General features: G+C 45.1%; 1 protein-coding gene and 1 long non-coding RNA gene across 11 annotated transcripts in view; one reads left to right on the forward strand and one right to left on the reverse strand.

Annotated features, from left to right (window-relative positions):
- Zzef1 (zinc finger ZZ-type and EF-hand domain containing 1) overlaps positions 1-19031 on the forward strand; it is a 137110-nt gene that overhangs the window by 107921 nt on the left and 10158 nt on the right. For all 10 annotated transcript variants that reach the window (XM_087570546.1, XM_087570545.1, NM_001427300.1 and 7 more), the window contains 11 exon segments: positions 436-713; positions 1552-1726; positions 2216-2348; positions 8956-9155; positions 10665-10784; positions 12384-12575; positions 13409-13509; positions 15018-15153; positions 15247-15606; positions 17369-17512; positions 18554-18722. In XM_087570546.1, coding sequence (XP_087426672.1) covers positions 436-713; positions 1552-1726; positions 2216-2348; positions 8956-9155; positions 10665-10784; positions 12384-12575; positions 13409-13509; positions 15018-15153; positions 15247-15606; positions 17369-17512; positions 18554-18722 — 2008 coding nt within the window.
- The window catches only part of LOC148002950 (uncharacterized), a 35582-nt gene continuing 20110 nt past the window's right edge, over positions 3560-19031 (reverse strand). The window contains exon 3 of the long non-coding RNA XR_015631787.1: positions 3560-4175. This is a non-coding gene — a long non-coding RNA (uncharacterized LOC148002950). The remainder of the gene's footprint in view (positions 4176-19031) is intronic.

The raw sequence follows: 19031 nt of genomic DNA on the forward strand, positions 1-19031 counted from the left end.
TTTTATGTATTTTTTAGTTCTTTCAGAAAAGGAAGAAAAACAAACATTTTGTTTATGCTTTAGAGTAAAGGAATATTAGAAGTAGGATAAGAAAGGGCTGGAGACACGGCTTAGCAGTTAAGAGTACTTGCTGCTCTTTCAGAGGAGGATTTGGTTCCTAGCACTCATGTCTAGAGGTTCAACACCACCTGTAACTCCAGCTCCAGGGGATCCATGTGTGTGCATAAACACACATATGCACAAACTTTAAAAAATTAAATTTTAAAATGTAGGATGATACCTGAGCATATTTATTTTATTTACAGTTGATTGTACATGTACCATTTCTGAAAGTGGAATCAGGCCAGTTGTAAAAAGTGCATGAATGGATGGCATATGTAGCTGGTATGGCTGCCTGGATTTTGTACTAAAGACATTTCTATTGTCTGTTGACAGGGTCCCACAGTCCCCCTGATAGACCTGGAGCACGTCCTCCCACTCATGTTTCAGGTTGTCATCTCCAACGCAGGCCACCTGAATGAAACCTACCACCTCACTCTGGGTCTTCTGGGACAGTTAATTATCCGTCTTCAGCCAGCAGAAGTAGATGCTGCAGTCATGAAAGTCCTTTCAGCCAAGCACAACCTGTTTGCTACAGCAGACAATGCTGTTGTGCCAGATGGCTGGAAGACCACCCACCTGCTCTTCAGCCTTGGAGCTGTCTGTCTGGACAGGTTAGCCTTGGTTTCTATACACCCAGCATCCACTCTACCCTCTTTGCTAGTTACTGAGAACAAGGTCTAGCTGTTGATGAGTTTTGGTATGCTGCAGTGCTGTTGTCTGAGGCTCTTCTGTGAGATGAAACTAGTCAATCGACACTTAAATAGTTGAAAGGCTCAGTGGTGCCTTCTAGTCAACTCTGATGAGATCTATTCTGGTAGATTTTTCCACAGAAAAGTAAGTATAGGCATTGGGGTTGAAAAGTATTTTCAGTATAAAAATTAACATAATCATATATGAAACTTGAAATTAAGTAAAGAAGGAAAGATGACCCTGATGTGTACCATATACATCTCTAAGCTGAGAATGTGAATGTGTCTGTGTATATACATGTGAGGATGACATTCTAGAGCAGTGGTTCTCAACCCTTCTAATGCTTGACCCTTTAATACAGTTCCTCATGGTGTGGTAACCATAACCATAATATTATTTTTGTTGCTTCTTCATAACTGTAATTTTGCTGTTATGAAACAAAGTAAATATCTATATTTTCTGGTGGTTTTAGGCTTTGTTGTTGCCCATCCCACAAGTTGAGAATCACTGTTTTAGAGACATATTTGAGAACATAGTTGTAAATTGAGTTTGTGGACTAAGTTTATATGTAAAGATCTTGATTTGGCTGTTGCTTTTTGACTTATTTTCATGTGAAAAGCATCATTCTGGTAGTTTTTAAGGCTAAGTAATGGATGGCTCTTTGCATGAGTCTGACTCTGCCTGGGATAGTGAGCTGTGATGTGTGTGAGGATGTAGCCTTGCACACTGCCACCTAACATTGGCGCTCTTGCCTTCCAGCCGAGTGGGCTTGGACTGGGCCTGCTCCATGGCAGAGATCCTGCGGTCACTCAACAATGCCCCATTGTGGAGAGATGTCATTGCCACCTTCACAGACCACTGCATCAAGCAGCTGCCATTCCAACTGAAACACACCAACATCTTCACCCTGCTGGTGCTTGTCGGCTTCCCCCAGGTATAGCATCTGAAGGCCTGTTTGCCCAAGTCTCTATAGCATATGCACACACACACACACACACACACACACACACGTCTGAAATTGGCTTTAGATTTTTTTTTAGTTACATGATTTGCTTTTATAGTCTTGGTGTATTTTCAGAATTGTGCAATTGTTAGACTTGCACTGTCAACAGTTTGACATTTAATTTATTTTACTACATCTGAATAGTAGGTAACTGTAGAATACTCAGTTACAAAGAACTCAGAGACTGTTTTCTTTCATTCTGGCACTCATATTGACCTTACTCATTTTGTATGCCTCAGCTGATTGGAATGAGGAGCTGTAAAGCTATAGCAGGCAGCTAAACTAATTTTATGCCAGGTCTGTACCAGGTCCTGTAGACTTAGGGATGAGAAGCCCCTACCCTGTGTGCTTGTTGAGGAGCAAGCAAAAGGGACTGGGCTTGTGCCTAACTAAGTGCCTCTCCCTGCATCGATGCTCCAGGTCCTCTGCGTGGGAACCCGCTGTGTTTATATGGATAATGCCAATGAACCCCATAATGTGATCATCTTGAAGCACTTCACAGAGAAGAACAGAGCTGTGATTGTCGACGTCAAAACCAGGAAAAGGAAAACAGGTCCTAAGCATAATTGTGTCTTCTAAGAATGGAAGTAATGGTTTAATCCTTGCATGCTCTAAAGCCAGTGGAAATGCCTGAGTTCTTGCTGCTGCATGTGATTTTTAAATTTTTTTAAATTACACTTATTCATTTGCGTGTGCTTATGTGCTTACGTATACATATGGAGGTCAGAGGACAACTTGTGGGAGTCAGTTCTCTCATTGTTCCAACTGAGGCTTTAGAGATGGAACTCAGGTTATCGGAGTTGGTGGCAAATGCCTTTATCCACTGAGTTCCCTCACCAGCTCATATCTTTACAATTAAGTGCATTTCTTATGCAGAGTGTGGTGGCACATGTCTGTAGTCTCAGTGCTGAGGCAGGAAGATCACACATTCAAGATCTGCCTAATAGGTAGTAAGTATGAGACTAGTCTGGGTTGCATAATGAGCCTGTCTCGGAATAAAAAGTAATAATAATTAATAAGCATAATATACATATAAATTGATATCTTGTAGATACTATACAGTTGGGGTCTTCTGTGTAAACCCAGTGTGACAGCCTGACTTCCCAGTGTGACAGCCCTGACTTCCCAGTGTGACAGCCCTGACTTCCCAGTGTGACAGCTTGACTTCCCAGTGTGACAGCTTGACTTCCCAGTGTGACAGCCCTGACTTCCCAGTGTGAACAACCCTGACTTCCCAGTGTGAACAACCCTGACTTCCCAGTGTGACAGCCCTGACTTCTCAGTGTGACGGCCCTGACTTCCCAGTGTGACAGCTTGACTTCCCAGTGTGACAGCTTGACTTCTCAGTGTGACAGCCTGACTTCTCAGTGTGACAACCCTGACTTCCCAGTGTGACAGCCCTGACTTCCCAGTGTGACAGCCCTGACTTCCCAGTGTGACAGCCTTGACTTCCCAGTGTGAGGGCCCTGACTTCCCAGTGTGACGGCCCTGACTTCTCAGTGTGACAGCCTGACTTCCCAGTGTGATAGCCCTGACTTCCCAGTGTGACAGCCCTGAATTCCCAGTGTGACAGCCCTGAATTCCCAGTGTGACAGCTTGACTTCCCAGTGTGACAGCCCTGACTTCCCAGTGTGACAGCCTGACTTCCCAGTGTGACGGCCCGGCTTTCTGGTGCTTATCCAGGCAGTCTGTGGTTGACTGAGTTGAAGTCTGCTGCCTCCTTGTGTATTTTCCATTTTTCTCATTTGTTCTTAGTTCTTTTTTCTCTCTGGCCTTCTTTGGATTGATTTCTCTTATGTGCTAAAGACTCACCTCACATCTGCAGTTGGCGCCAACTGTAACCTGTGCTGTGGTGCCAGCAGAGGCAGCACTTCAGAGCCACCCTGATGTTTGCTCTGCTCCCCTGGGAATGGCTGTCTTCAGATGTTAGTCCACTTTGCAATTGTGTCAAAATACTGCATTTGCACCCCGATTCTGCCTCACCGATCATGCTATTGTAGTCATTCTCTTTATTCTACATGATGGAAATCTCATCGCACATAATGTCAACTTTTAAATATGAGTTATTTTAGAGATATTTTAAAGTTAAAACAACGTCTATTTTATTCAATTACACATTTACTATTTCTGCTGTTCTTCACTCCTTTTTGTACATTCAAATTTCCATTTAGAATAATTTTCTCTGGTTTGAAACACTTCCCTTAGCACTACTTGCAGTCCGTGTCTTCTGCTACAAGAATCTGTCTGGAGAATGTTTGTTCTTACCTTGTTGTTGTTTTTGAGACAGTGTAGCTCTGTCGGCCTTTCTCTCCCGAGTGCTGAGGCTGCAGGCGTGCACTCCCGCTCCCAGCCTTGGCTTTTTCTTTGGAAGATTGTTTTACTGTGGCCGGAGAGATGGTGCAGCAGTTAAGAGCACATATTGCTCATGCAGAGGATCCAAGTTTGATTACAGCGCCCATATCTAGTAGCCCACAACCACCTGTAATTGCAGCTCCAGAAGATCAGCACCTCTCTCCGTCCTCACTGGCACTGTACTTACATGTGCAAACCATCACACTGGCTCACATGTATACACATAATTTAAATTAAAATCCTTATGAAACATAGTTTTTCTGGATGAAGAAATTGTAAGCTGAGGTATTTGGGGATTTGTTGTTGTTATACTGATCGTGCGTGTGCGTGCGTGCGTGCGTGCGTGTGTGTGTGCGTGCGTGTGTGTGTGTGTGTGTGTGTGTGTGTGTGTGTGTGTGTGTGCGCGCGCGCGCGCGCGCGCGCGCATGTGTAGATCTCACATAGCACAGGCTGCCTTGAATTAACTGTATAACTGAGGATGACTTTGACTTTAGACATGTCATCCTTCTGCCTCTCAAGTGCTGGGATTACAGGCACCACCACGCCTAGTTAGTGCGTGCTGGAGACCAAGATGAATGAATGCTTGGGAGCATTGTAATGGGAGTAGACACTATAGACATTTAAGCAACTCCTTCATGTAACTTGCTTGTGTCTTCGAAACCTACTCAGGCCCAATCTTGTATATACCACTTCATTTGACAATGGATTGCAGTTATGCATGTCTCTGTTGTGGCTTTGTGGGTCAGATAATACCCAGCTTGTGATGGTGGCTCAGGTCACATGGTAATTTGATGGCCCATTGTCAGATAGATGTTCAGTTTCCACTAAGGCCCAATACCAGGCTAAGAGCTGTTTGTCAAAGGGAGAATAATTGTCTTCAGATTATGGCATTGCTCCAAAATCCCAGAGTCGCTAATGTGATTCACCTATAGGGAGCCTGCCAAAGCTTCAAATAGCATCCCTATCTGCCACTGACATCTCAGGTGCCTGACACCTCAGGGATGCTGGTTTATGTAGTCCAAGTGGTACAGCACCCTACACAGCAGCCTGGACCTATTGAAGAGCCTTCTCCTCCTGTTCCAGGACCCACTCAAAGCTAGCAGCTTTCTGAGTCACTTGGTAAATGGGCCTGAATAACAGCCAAGTGAGGAATGTGCTGTCTCCAGAATCCAAATAGGCCCACTACACGTGCTTCATTCTTGGTGGTGGGAGGGGCCAGGTGCAGTCCTTCACCATAGAAGGACTATCTCTGCATAGTCCACACATCTGGATTCCTAAGAATTTCACTGAAGTAGAAAGCCCTTGAGTTTTAATTAGATTTATTTGGCATCCTCTGATATATATATGTATGTGTTATAATAAGTTAAATGGTTGCTACCTCCTGCTCGCTTGGGCCAATCAACATAATGTCATCAGTATAGTGAACCAATGTGATATTTTGTGGGAGAGACAGATGATCAAGGTCCTTTCAAACTAAGTTATGACACAGGGCAGGAGAGTTGATACAGGCAAAACTATAAAGGTATACTGCTGGCATTGCCAACTGAAGGCAAGTTGCTTCTGATGTTTTTTATGGACAAGTACCAGGAAAAAGACATTTGCTAGATAAATAGCTATATACAGTGTACCAGAAGATGTGTTAATCAGCTGAAGTAAGGATACCACTGCTGGTAGAGCAGCTGTAATTGACGTCACTACCTGACTGAGCTTTAGATAGTCGACTCTCACTCTCCACGATCCATCTGCCTTCTGCACTGGCCAGATAGGAGAGTTAAAGGGAGGTGTGGTGGGAACCACATCCCTTGCATCCTCAAGTCCTTGATGGTGGCTCTGATTTCTGAAATTCCTCCAGGGATATAAGACTGTTTCTGGTTCACTGTCTTCTCTGGCAGTGGCAACTCTAAAGGCTGCTATGTAGCCTTTTCAATGACAGTAGCCCTCACACTAAAGTCAGGGAACCAATGTGAGAATCCTGTCAGCTTCTAAGTATAACTTTCCCAATTATTCATTCTGGGACTGGGGAAATGACCACAGGATGAGTTTGGTGACCCACTGGATATACTATGAGCCAGACTTCAGCCAGAACTCCATTAATTTCTTGACCTCCATAAGCATCTACTTTAAGGGCCACAGTGTTTCATGGGATCTCCCAGAATCAGCATCAATTTGGAACCAGTATTCAATGGGCCCTGGAAAATTGGATTGTTTCCTTTTCCCTGGCATAGGTTTCTCTGGGAAGGACTGGAGAAAGGCTAACGGTAAAACTCTTATTAGATATTTTACCAAGGTTCTTCATTCAAGGGGGTCTGGGTCTACAAACTGACTCGTCTGGAAATTGATTTATGGGCTAAGATTCCACAATCTCTTTTTGCCACAATCTAGTGTAGCCCTTATTTAATTTATTTGCGATATTTTTCCTCTTTGATCAAACAAAAATGTAATAGTCCTTTTTTTAATCTCTTTCATGCCTAGAAACACCATGATTGACTAGCCAGTACTAGAGATCTACATATGAGTTATGACACCATCAAAATCACTTCACCTGTGCTGCCCATTACCTTGCCTTAGCAATCAGTGCTGCCACCTGGCTCTTGCTAGTTGGAGACCCAGTTAGACCCATTGCATCTAATTCATCCAACTAAACAACAGAGTCTCCCAACACTAAGGTCTGGCACAAGGAGAAGAACAACAAAACTCTTTTTTTTTTTTTTTGGTTCTTTTTTTCGGAGCTGGGGACCGAACCCAGGGCCTTGCGCTTCCTAGGTAAGCGCTCTACCACTGAGCTAAATCCCCAGCCCCATCAAAACTCTTAAATGTTCTGTTGCCCCTCTTACCATTTTACATCTTACAGGATTAGTGAAGGGCATGTCTTCTGGGACTTTCCATCGTGGGAGATTAGGTTTTATATAGTGTACCTACTCTAGCATTGCAATTTCCCTGAGCCTTAAAATCCTCTCATTAACACCAAGCCAAGGGATAGCAGGTATCTCCAACTCCTTCTTAGTAGGTCATCGTTTGACAAGTGTTTCAGCCGACCATTAATACAAACTTTAGACACTTTTTTTTTGTCCAGACATCCATATTAAACCTTGAATCTCCACTCAGAGGGCCCATATCAATAAACCCAGCCTGGTCCAGTTTTATATACTTTCCATTATCCTACAATCCATTCCCACACACATTCCCCAGACTTCTGCTCAAGTGAATTAGGAAACTCTTTGCAGTCTTTAGTGGTGTAGCACACCTCCTCACTGACTGCACTGTCTACCTCCCCTCTAGGAGCCTGCTTTGCCTTAAATCTGGTCTAGAGGCAACTATTGGTGGACCCTGAGGGACCCAGTTTGCCTGGCCTGGCATCTTTTACAGAGATCACTTCTAGTTTAGCAGATAATGAAGGATTAATTTCCTCAGTGAAAGGCGGAAAGGGCAGTATTTCAGGGGTAGAAGTACATCTGCTGAAGTGGAGAGACCACTGTCTCAGGAGAGACAAAGCCTTCTGAGGGTTCGAAGTTCTCAACCTCAGTGGGTTTCCTTACCCCTGCTACAGGATTCCATTCCTTACCAGTTAATGCCTGACTTGAACTCCCAACACCTTATCTGGCTAGGACTTGAATTTTTGTTGCAATTTAGCCAGTCTTATAATGAGGGCTTCAGTTTGATTTCCTACAACTTACGTTCTGTGGCTGCTGGAGAGAAGAGTCTCGTCTAGGGCACACTTAGAAACCTGTAGACTGTTCATGTCCATCTTGACCCAGCCAGTTTCATCACTGAGTTCACTGCTCTTCCCATATTCTCGATGCTAGGAGTCAGCTAATCTTATCGTAGAGCTCATTCTTCTCCTTGGTCAGAGGTGCTAGGGGCAACCAGCCAGTGGCATTGGCCCCTTGTTTCCCAGATTGTCCAAAGTGTTATATACCAAGACACCAAATCCTAACTGACGAATCAGGATAATCGAATGAATTTGTCTCCTTAAGCGTGTAAAATATAAGCTCCCTAGAAAGGCTTTGGTAACTATAGGTGTTGGCAAATTGGGAAAGCCTATTCTAGATACTTAAAATTTTTCATCCTTATATTTCTGTTGCTCTAGAACTACTTCTGGTACCAAAATCTGCATTAGTCAGGGTTCTTTAGGGGAACAGTATGTATGGGATTTATGAGATTTATGTGAATGACTTACAGGCCGTGGTCCAGCTACCCCAACTATGGCTCTCTATCACCAGAAGGCCCAAGAACCTAATAGTTGCTCAGTCCATGAGGCTGGATGTCTCGTTTGATCTTCAGTATATGCCAGAATTCCAAAGAAGCAAGCTCTAATGCCATTGGAGGAATTGACTTGCCTGTGAGAGTGAATGCAAGCAGGCAAAGACAGCAAGCTTCTTTCTTCCATGTCCTTTATATAGGCTGCCAGCAGAAGGTGTGGCCCAGATTAAAGGTGGATCTTCCCACCTCAAATGATTTAATTAAGAAAACAAAAATCCCTCACAGGTGGACCTAGCCACTTGGGTTTTAGTTAGTCCTAGATGTAGTCGACAACCAAGAGCAGTCATCACAACACTTGCAGCAATAACTTGCTTGTCCATAGTAATAAGAATTTTGCACTGTGACTTGTCCTTGGTTTCTCCATGGGCAAGTGTCCGTGTACCACTTTGTGTTCATCTGCAAACTGGGCATAAATATAGTGGGGACCTAAGCTGCGAGGCTCGTTTCTGCAGTCCTTGCTGTAGTGAGGCCTGTGGAGAAATCCAGCTGCAAGGGGCGCTGACAGTATCCTTTATGCCTTTCTTTTCCTTTGTGACACGACGCTTCAGTGAAGGACTACCAGCTGGTCCAGAAGGGAGGAGGACAAGAGTGTGGCACCTCTCAGGCCCAGCTGAGCCAGTACTCCCAGCACTTTGCCTTTATTGCCAGTCACCTTCTGCAAACCAGCATGGACAGCCATTGTCCTGAGGCAGTGGAAGCAACCTGGGTCTTGTCCCTGGCTCTCAAAGGTTTATATAAAACACTAAAGGTGAGCCTCTTCCATTTGCACAAACCAACCTATCGGCAGGGGATTAACAAGGAGGAAATGTCATCTGACTTGGATGAACAGCTAACAATGGGTTGTTTTGAGAAATGCTTGTACACGGATTGCTTTAAGGAGGAAATAGAACTTTCCCAGTGGTTTGAGTTTCAGTTTTTCCAATATTGATTCATGAACTTAACCACAGTTGGCTTCATGGAGATATAATCCTGTCAGGGGAGAAGAAAACTGGACTGAAAGGTTTGTCACTTCCCAACTAATGGGAGTTCCTGTGGGTCATTATAGGAATGCAGGGAAGAATAAAGGGTGCTGGCATCCCCTGGACCTTCAAGGGATAGGTGTGGCCATTGGGCTGGGAGGAAATAGCTAGATTAGAGCTAGATGCTATTTGAGGTGGATAGAAGCCATGACCCATGATGCCTTTTGGATCCTTAGTGGACTGGAGGGTAGGAAGGCTCTTTCCAGGAGATGCATTTGCATTTGCTTGCTTGCAGGGTCATCTTCCTCACAGAGCTGTCCTTAAAAGGATCCCAGCTGAAGTGTTTTTGCCCCTTGACACTGAAGTGGTCAGTGGTAGCTCTGGTAGGGAAGTCATTGTGGGGACTCAGGTACCACCAGAGACTTGTCTGCTTGGCTCTGCAGCCCTGGGCACCCTGAGCTGTAGTTGTCAGTATTACCATACTGTTTCACTGTTTCTATTCTAGTAAAGAAGGAGAAAGTAACTCCCTGATAGCGGAGGTTTTTAATCCTCATTCAGTTTTGTTTTGTTTGGGGTTTTTGTTTTTGTTTTGTTTTTAAAAAACAGGGAGTGATTATGTAGTTTGTCTAGATTATAACTTACACTGTGAACGGGCTAGCCTCAGACTCCCAAATGCTAAGATGAAAGTGTGCACGGCCATGAGTGATCATTTACTCAGTCTGTTGATATTCGTTGAGTACAAGAAACAAGTGGAACTGGGTGTTCAGTGGTGAGCTCTCGTGAGGCTCAGGGGAGGACCTACCTGCAAGGAAGACAGCTCTGCATCAGAAAGCCTTTCCAAAGGGGGAAATAGAGGTGGCAGATACAAAGTTACCCTTGGATAATATGGACAGAAAGGATAGCAGGTTTCAGACCTTGAAGTGGACCAGTCATTGATAGTCCCAGAGCAGAAGGACCTCCAGGTCTAAGATAGTGCAGCCTAGGGGATAAAGCCAAAGAAGCAGACAGGAGCTTTATAGGACCCTGTCAACCATGATTAGGGCTCAGAGTTTAGCCTCAAGAGTTTGGGGGAAGTAAAGAGAGGGAAAGTGACAGTAAATAGATTTCAAGAGTGCTCAATGAAAGAACACCAAGTAAATAAGGAACAATGGCTCATGGTTAAGATTCGGACTGTTTTCTTACTGACTGGCATTTCTGTTGGAAGGTCAGTTGGGCCATTAGCTGAGACTGGGCTCTGAGAAATGCTGGCACCCTGTCCAACCTTAACCTTCATTTCAATCACTCTCTTGGTTTGGCAGACTCACGGTTTTGAAGAGACCCATGCCACCTTCCTCCACACTGATCTGCTAAAGCTGCTGGTGAAGAAGTGCAGCAAAGGAACTGGCTTCAGCAAGACCTGGCTCCTCCGGGACCTAGAGGTAACGAGGAGGGCTCTCTGTAGACCTGAAGCAGAGCTCGCTTGTCCCAACCAGTTCCACCCTGTGTACTCTGTTCTGTGCAGCTTTGAAACCCAGCCTTGATTCTGTCTTTCTGAATCAGGGATCCTGACACCTGTCCTCCGCTGCCAGGAAAATGAATTGGGTGTTTGTTCAAAGAACCTTGGAGAAATATTTTGTGGAAACACAAAATTGGCCATTATATCATAATAATAAAATGTGCTTTTGAATTACTATTTCCCTCCAAGGTTCCTTTGGCTAAAATCAGTTTGTAAATACAACCACACTCATGTTTATCTTTGTAGGATTTCAATCTATAATTTCACTTGATTGTTACTCCTCTGAGGCCTTAGATGTTTCTTAGTGGAATTCTTGTAGTTCCCAGAGGCTTTCAAGGTCAAGTACAAGAGAAGCTGTGCTACCAGGGTACAATGTATCCCCCACCCTCACTTCCACAGATGCCTGCATTTGAAGAATCAGCTCTGAGTTCGCTTACATCTAAGGGAAATGTGCTAAAACACATTAATGAGTAACTGGGATCTTAGAAAATCCTTTTTAAATTTTATTTTTATTTTATACGTATGGGTGTTTGCCTACAAACATGTCAGCAACACTTGCATGGCTGGTGCCCATAGATGCCGGAAGAGAGCATTAGTTGCCCTGGAGTTCAGTTACAGATGGTTGTGAGCTTCCATGTGGGTTTTGGGAATTGAACTCAAGTCCTCTGGAAAAGCGTCCAGTGCTCTTTGTAACTGCTGAGCTGTATCTGCAGCTCCTATGACTGCTCTTTTTAATGGCTATAATACTAAAAAGTGTTTTACAAGGTTTTTGCCACTATTAATGCTTCATTGGCAGTATTTTTTTTAAAGATTTATTTATTCATTTATTATATATAAGTACACTGTAGCTGTCTTCAGATACACCAGAAGAGGGCATCGGATCTCTTTACAGATGGTTGTGAGCCACCATGTGGTTGCTGGGAATTGAACTCAGGACCTCTGGAAGAGCAGTCAGTGCTCTTAACCGCTGAGCCATCTCTCCAGCCCTCATTGGCAGTATTTTGAATAGCATTTTTTATGTATTTTGTCATTTCTAAAAGGTAAGTTAGTAGGTCAAAGCATATAAACATTTTTTTAAAGAATTATTTAAATACAATGTCTCTGGCTTCAGACACACCAGAAGAGAGCATCAAACTCCGTTACAGATGGTTGTGAGCCCCCATGTGGTTGCTGGGAATTGAACTCAGGACTCTGGAAAAGCATTCAGTGCTTTGAACTGCTGAGCCATTTCCCTGATAGAAACATTTTAAATAGCTTAATAGTTACATTTCTCTAAAACAAGTTGGAAAAGAATAATAACCACTTGGGCTATCAAGAAAAGTTAATATACATAAGAGCTTTCATAGTTTTTGTTAGCATTTCCTGTTATATGTTCAATTGAGCATGCCTTCGTGTTCTTTACTAATCACATACTCATGCCCTGTGTACTCTAATAAACCTCATATATCCTTAAGTAATCAAAGACCTCTGTCATCTTCCCACTCACTCAACACTCGTCTCCCCACTTTGCTCGACTGTGTAGATTCTGTCCATCATGCTGTATTCATCAAAAAAGGAGATCAACACTCTGACTGAACATGGAGACTTGGAGCTGGATGAACGAGGGGACCAAGAAGAAGAACTGGACCGGCCAGTTAGTAGCCCTGGAGAAGCGGAACAGAAGAAGCTAGACCCTCTTGAAAGCTTGGATGAACCCACCAGAATATGCTTCTTGGTATGTTCACTGGCCTTCATGTGTGTAGAGCACAGGCATCAAAAGAGTGGGTTCTCTTTGGCTCAGGCTATGCTTCATCCTCAATATATCTAAGGACTGCAGAGGTAGCTCAGTGGTTAAGTACTTGCTGGTTTTCCAGAAGAACCAGGTTGGATTCCCAGCACTCAAATGGGAACTTACAACTGTCTGTTAACTCCAGTTCCAGAGGACCTCACATGTCTTCTGGCCTCTGTGGGTACTAGGCTGTACATTGGTACATAGTCAAACATGCAGGTAAAACATCTCTTCACATAAATGAAGTTTTAAAACTTTTTAACTACTCAATTTGATGTCCTGAAAACTCATTTCCTATTTAGTTTATTGTATACAGAAAAGATCTAGAACAGTAGTAGAGCCATATCATTGTAGTGGCTTTCAGGTTAATTTATTTTATGTACATGGTATATGTCTGTGAGTTTATATGTTCCACATGCAGGCAGGAGCCTGTAGCAGGTCAAAAAAGCCAGCAAATCCCCTGAAACTGGAGTTACAGGTTGTTCAGAGCCACTTTGTGGGTGCTGGCAATTGAACCCAGGTCCTCTGCAAGAACAATAAGTATTTTTAACTATTGAGTGATTTCTCTAGCCCCCTAAAGTGGCTTTAAATAGTACCGCACATTTTATAGTTCATATCACAGTACTCAAAACTTGAAATGCTTTTAAAAAGTACCTCCGTATTGTTCTTCACCTATAACCTGGGTAACCTGAAAAAGTGTTTGGTCACTTTGGAGTGCATATTGTTTATGTCTTAAAGAACATATGCATATCTGTCTTTTGCCTCTTTCATGCCTCCAGATGGCTCATGATGCCCTCAATGCCCCTCTGCATATTCTCCGGGCCATATATGAACTGCAGATGAAAAAGACCGATTCTTTCTTCCTAGAGGTTCAGAAGAGGTAAAGACCACTGAGATGCACCTAAGTGTTCCAAGTGAGAATGGGGAACCCTCACCTGCTGCCAGGGGATCTGGAGAGAGGTCCTGATAGGCTAGGCAGCCAAGGGACTGACCTGGACAGAGTTCCTCCTGATGCCCCAGGAAAGGCAGCCATGCCACTTTGCCTGGAATAACTCTAATAAGAGTTTGACAGTTTCCTTTGAGAATGTCGTGTATGCACTCTTACAGATACAGACTTCGGGATATATCTCATGCCATCCAGTGAGCCGATGTCACAGAGCAGAGCAGGTGCTGGAGCTCGAGAGTGGTTTTGGCTCCAGTGTTTGCATCCGTACAAATTGTTTTTGTGACTTTTCCACAGGAATGATTACATAATCAGCAGTATAACCTTCTCTTGGCCAGGAAGTTTGGAGAGGGCTCCAGAATCCATCTCCTGAATTTGTGTAGAACTTTACATATCTACTACCCAGTCTCCTCTTCTCTCTCCATGGCCTGGCTTGGATATCTCTCTCTTCCCACACGCACATCTTTTCCTTCTACCCTGCCCTCCCTCCCTTTTTGCAGTGTTAGGTCTCAGACCCAGAGCCTTGTACATGCTAAGCTACTTCCCTAGCCTTTAGCCTCTTATTCTAATGTGTAATAAATGTCAATGAATTTCCTTCACATTCCTATTTTACCCTGTGAATTACCTAAATCCTGTGTGAGATGGAGCAGAGACCATGAGAGGACAGCAGTCAGGGTACAGCCTAAGTTACTGTAACTGTAACCACAGAAGGACCTCAAACTGAAGCACATAGAATGTGTGCTTTTCTCACATAACTATCCAGAGGCAGACAGAAAGGGAAAACTGGGAAGACAGCCCACTTGATAAAGTGTGTGTCGTGCAAGCATTAGGATCTGTACCCATGTAAAGCTAGGCCTGGCAGGACTCGTCTATAACTCTAGTAACGGGGATGTGGGGATAGAGAAATGGATTCCTGAAGCTTGCTAGTTAGCCAGTCTAACTAACTCAGGAAGCTCCAGATTCAGGTAGAGACTCTGTTAGCTTCCCATACACAAATCCCCACATAAAGAAAGATGACTAGGCCAGAGAACTCGTCTCAGTTAAGAACACATGTTGGCTCGTGGAGGGTTTGATTCTCAGCATCCACATGGCAGTGTGCAACCACCTTTAACACTCGTTCTGGGGGATCCAGCACCTTCTTTCAAGGTGTGCTTTGGGCCAGGCCTGCATGGGATGCACAGGCGTAAAAACACACAAAAGGTAACTTTTGAAAAATAAAGGTAAAGAGGAGAGTGGCTCCACGGGGACAGTTTACATCTCTGCCATGAGGATGTGCTTGGATGTCTGTGTATACAGGAGTGGATGCATGCAAAGTACAGCAAGTAGTGATGTAATTACGGGGGTAACAGTGAGAGGATAGCCCTGGGCACCTTTCTAACAAGTGCAGTGCATTTTAAGCTCTTGTCTCCTCCACTTTCTGTGCCTATCACTGGGCTCCCCTTCAGGTTTGATGGGGATGAGCTCACCACAGATGAGAGGATTCGCTCCTTGGCGCAGAGGTGGCAGCCCAGTAGGAGTCTGAGGCTGGAGGAGCAGAGTGCCAAAGCTGTGGACACAGACATGATTATTTTGCCATGTTTGGTATGTCACCTGTCTTGGGATCAAAGTGTACACTTCTGCCCCCTGTAGTGAGAGCATGGGACGACCTCTGTAACAACGGTCTTGTTTTTTCAGTCCCGGCCTGCACGCTCTGACCAAGCCACTTCTGAATCGAACCCTGTGACCCAGAAACTGATTTCCAGCACAGAGAGCGAGCTGCAGCAGAGCTACGCCAAGCAGCGCCGGAGCAAGAGTGCTGCCCTCCTGCACAAGGAGCTGAACTGCAAGAGCAAGAGGGCTGTCCGGGACTACCTCTTCCGTGTGAACGAGGCCACAGCAGTCCTATATGCTCGCCATGTGCTCGCCTCCCTGCTGGCTGAGTGGCCAGGGCATGTGCCAGTGAGTGAGGACATCCTGGAGCTCAGTGGCCCTGCACATATGACCTACATTTTGGATATGTTCATGCAGCTGGAAGAGAAGCACCAGTGGGAGAAGGTAGCTAAGCTCTGTTCAGCCCAGGCTCCTCTCTGCCCCTTTCCATCTCCCTGGCCCTGGGGTGCTTGAATGGTACAGCCTGTGACAGGTATGAATGCGGCAGATGTAAGGGCTGCTCTCCTCTGGCCTGTGGGTTTTCTGGAATTGAGCTCACAGCAGACCTGAGTGAGTGCAGAGAGCATTTGCAGCTGTAGTCCCTGGAAACCTGCCTTGGCCTTCTGCCTTGATTATCTTAAGTCTGTATGGCTAACAGCTCTCCTAGCTAGCCTGTGTTTTCTCAGGTCCCTGGAATTTTGCATGATGCATAGTCAGGAGACAAGGTGATTAGGATGCCTAGGTAGCCTGTCCCCATAATACAACAAGGCTTCCAATGAGAGTTTTGCCTTCTGTTTTAAATTGTCATTTCTAGACTGTCTATGAAAGTCAAGTGATCTGCCCTTACACCTGGGTCGCCCCATTACCTTGCATAGGTAAAGGTTTATCCAAGACTCTGGCTTCTGGGTGATGGAGATTTCATAAGAGTTCATGCGATTCTGTGAAGCCTGGTTCTCCAATTTGGAGTTTTAAGTTGGAGGCCATCTTGTATTTTGATTTTTCTTTTCTAATTTATTTTATGTGTGCATTATTCTGCCTGCATGTACTTCATGGGTGTTTTATGCCCTCAGAGGCCAAAAGAGGGCATCATATCCCCTAAAACTGTACTTTAATGGTTGTGAGCATTCATGTGCATGCTGCAAACTGAATTCGAGTCCTCTGTCAGAGCAGCCAGTGCTCTTACCCAGTGAGCCATGTCTCCACCCCATCTGTTTTGGTTCTATATCAGGTCTTCCCTGTTTTCTTTTAAAATAATTCTGTGAGGCCAGAAAGATAGCTGAGCAGTTACAAGTACTTGCTACTCCTGCAGAAGACATAGGTTTAGTCCTAGCATTTATGCTGGGCAGTTCCCAATCTCCTACAACTCCAATTCTGGGGGATCCATTAACTTCTGCCTCCACAGACACCTACATGAATTTGATGTACATATATATCTTCAAGCACATGCATGCATATCAATGAATGTCTAACTAATGCTGGGTCAGAGGCCATTTTTCACTTCCTACTGTATAGAAGCAGAGAGCTCAGTATCACAAAACATCCTGGTCCATGCCTTCACATCCCTGTGCACTTGTTCCTTCTGATGCAGGTTTAGTCCTCAGTTTCAGGTACAGAAATCATGGCTCATGTTAATCCTCACTCCAATGTAGTGTACTGAGCATGGGGAAGTTTTGTGTTCTCTGCCCCTTGTTTTGCCTACCTAGGAGCATTGGTTTCTGCACACCCTAGATTGTTTGCTGGCATCACAAGCCTGCAGGTACTGGCAGTGTACTCTAGCCTCACCTGCCCTCCATGAAGGGCAGTGGCAGGCAGCCTCTGCCTCTGTAGGCCCCTGTCTTAGACATGTGCTTCTCTGCCCATTGGTCCCCGAAGCTCTTCATTTTGGCCATTTTACCCTGTGTACTGTAATGTGTACTTACAGCTCCTTCTACCTGCTTGGTGGTGAGTGCTTTAGGGCCCAGAACACTGTGACTAGTTCTCTTCTGAAGGACTCCTCGAGGTGATTGTTCTGATTTAGAGCAGGGCTGCCGAGAGCTGGAGCTGCCTTTGGGGGCAGGTTGGATGTTGCCACTGCCTTTGAGTGAGTGGATCCCAGACTGAAGTAAGCTTTCCCTTCCTCCTGGTGACACTAGCTGACTCTGCCCTTACCCACCTTCTGTCTTCTCAGATCCTACAGAAAGTACTCCAGGGCTGCCGAGAAAGCATGCTGGGGACCATGGCCCTGGCTGCCTGTCAGTTCATGGAGGAGCCAGGAATGGAGGTGCAAGTGAGGGAATCTAAACACCCATATAACAACAACACCAGCTTTGAGGTACAACTGTGCTTCAGAAACTGTATCTCCCTCTTCTCACCAACCCTGACTAAGAACATATTTCCTTGTCTCCTGTCTAAAGCCATAGTCCTAGGTAGTCAGGTTTCCCCTTCTCCAGACTGAGGTGTATCTATAGAAAAAAAGTGAGTTTCTGGCCTTGGGGAAGAGTCTGCTTTTCCCATAGTATCTCCCAGGTGAATCCTCCTCAGCTTCCAGCAGTATGTTTGTATGGGAGTCTAGAGTCAACCTCTTTAACTGTGATTGATGACCAGGCCACTCTGTGGAGGCACAAGCCCCTTTTTAATTCCTTAGTCCTCAAGGCTTCATCTTTTCTGTCCTGAATTTGTGTCTAAATAGAGAGCCATGAGAGTTTGGCTAAGAAGGCATGGCCACCTCAGGTGCTCTCACTGACCTGATGCCATGCACCTTCGTTAGTCCTTTAGACAAGTTGGGGCTGGCAAGGCCTGAGCTTCTAAGAGGGAATAGCCTATGGCCCTGGGACCGGGACACAGAAACTGGCTCAGAAGTTGACTGTTGTCAACTGAGTTGTCCTTCAGAAAGGATCAACCTGTCTTCCCGACTGCCCCCAGACTGGCCTGTGAGGCTCCTGTTGCTACTCCCTCCCCATTCTCTCCACTCACCCCCGGCCTGGCTCCTCAGCAGCTGTGATTCTTCTTCAGGATGAGATCAGTCAGTCTGTACACCTCCTAGTACACACCTCGCCATGGCACAGCCTCTAAACCCCACCTGAGCCACCCTCAGAACATGCAAACCTCTCCAACGGGGCTCCCCAGCCTTCCTGTGGCCCCTGCTGAGCCATCTGGTGCTCATGTGTCCCTCCCCTGAGAAGCTCCTGTGACTACCCTATCCTGTCTGCCCACTGTGCTCCACCTTCAGAGTCTTTGTTCAACACTTCTGCTGAACTGAAACTGAGCCGGAGGAAGGGACTGTGGCTTGCTCATGCTCCGTGTCCTGGTTACAGTGATAGCCATAGTGGCAGCTAGTGACAGGGACAGAAATATTCTCTGCTTCCCTCCCTAGGATAAAGTTCACATTCCTGGCGCAATCTACCTCTCAATCAAATTTGATCCTCAGTGCAACACAGAGGAAGGCTGTGATGAACTAGCCATGTCTAGCAGTAGTGACTTTCAGCAGGACCGACACAACTTCAGCGGGTCACAACAGAAGTGGAAAGATTTTGAGCTTCCAGGTAATTAAAAAAAAAATTGCTATGTGGTCTTTTCCTTTAAACTTTTGTGTACATTTATTTATTTATCTGAGGGGTTGAATATGCGTCACAGTGTACCTGTCGAGATCAGAGGACAACTTGTTGGAGTCAGTCTTCTCCACATGGATCCCAGGGATCGAACTCAGGTTGTCAGGCTTGGCAACAAGCACTTTTGTCCCCTGAGCCATCTCCCCAGCCCTGTGTGACTTCATAGGAAGCATTTAAACAGAATAGTGAAAGCCAGTGAGATGGCTCAGTGGTAAGGGCACTTTGCTGTCAACCTGAGCTCAA

This window comes from Rattus norvegicus, chromosome 10 (assembly GCF_021556685.1).
Source record: "Rattus norvegicus strain SHRSP/BbbUtx chromosome 10, alternate assembly SHRSP_T2T, whole genome shotgun sequence".
NCBI classification, from domain to species: domain Eukaryota; kingdom Metazoa; phylum Chordata; class Mammalia; order Rodentia; family Muridae; genus Rattus; species Rattus norvegicus.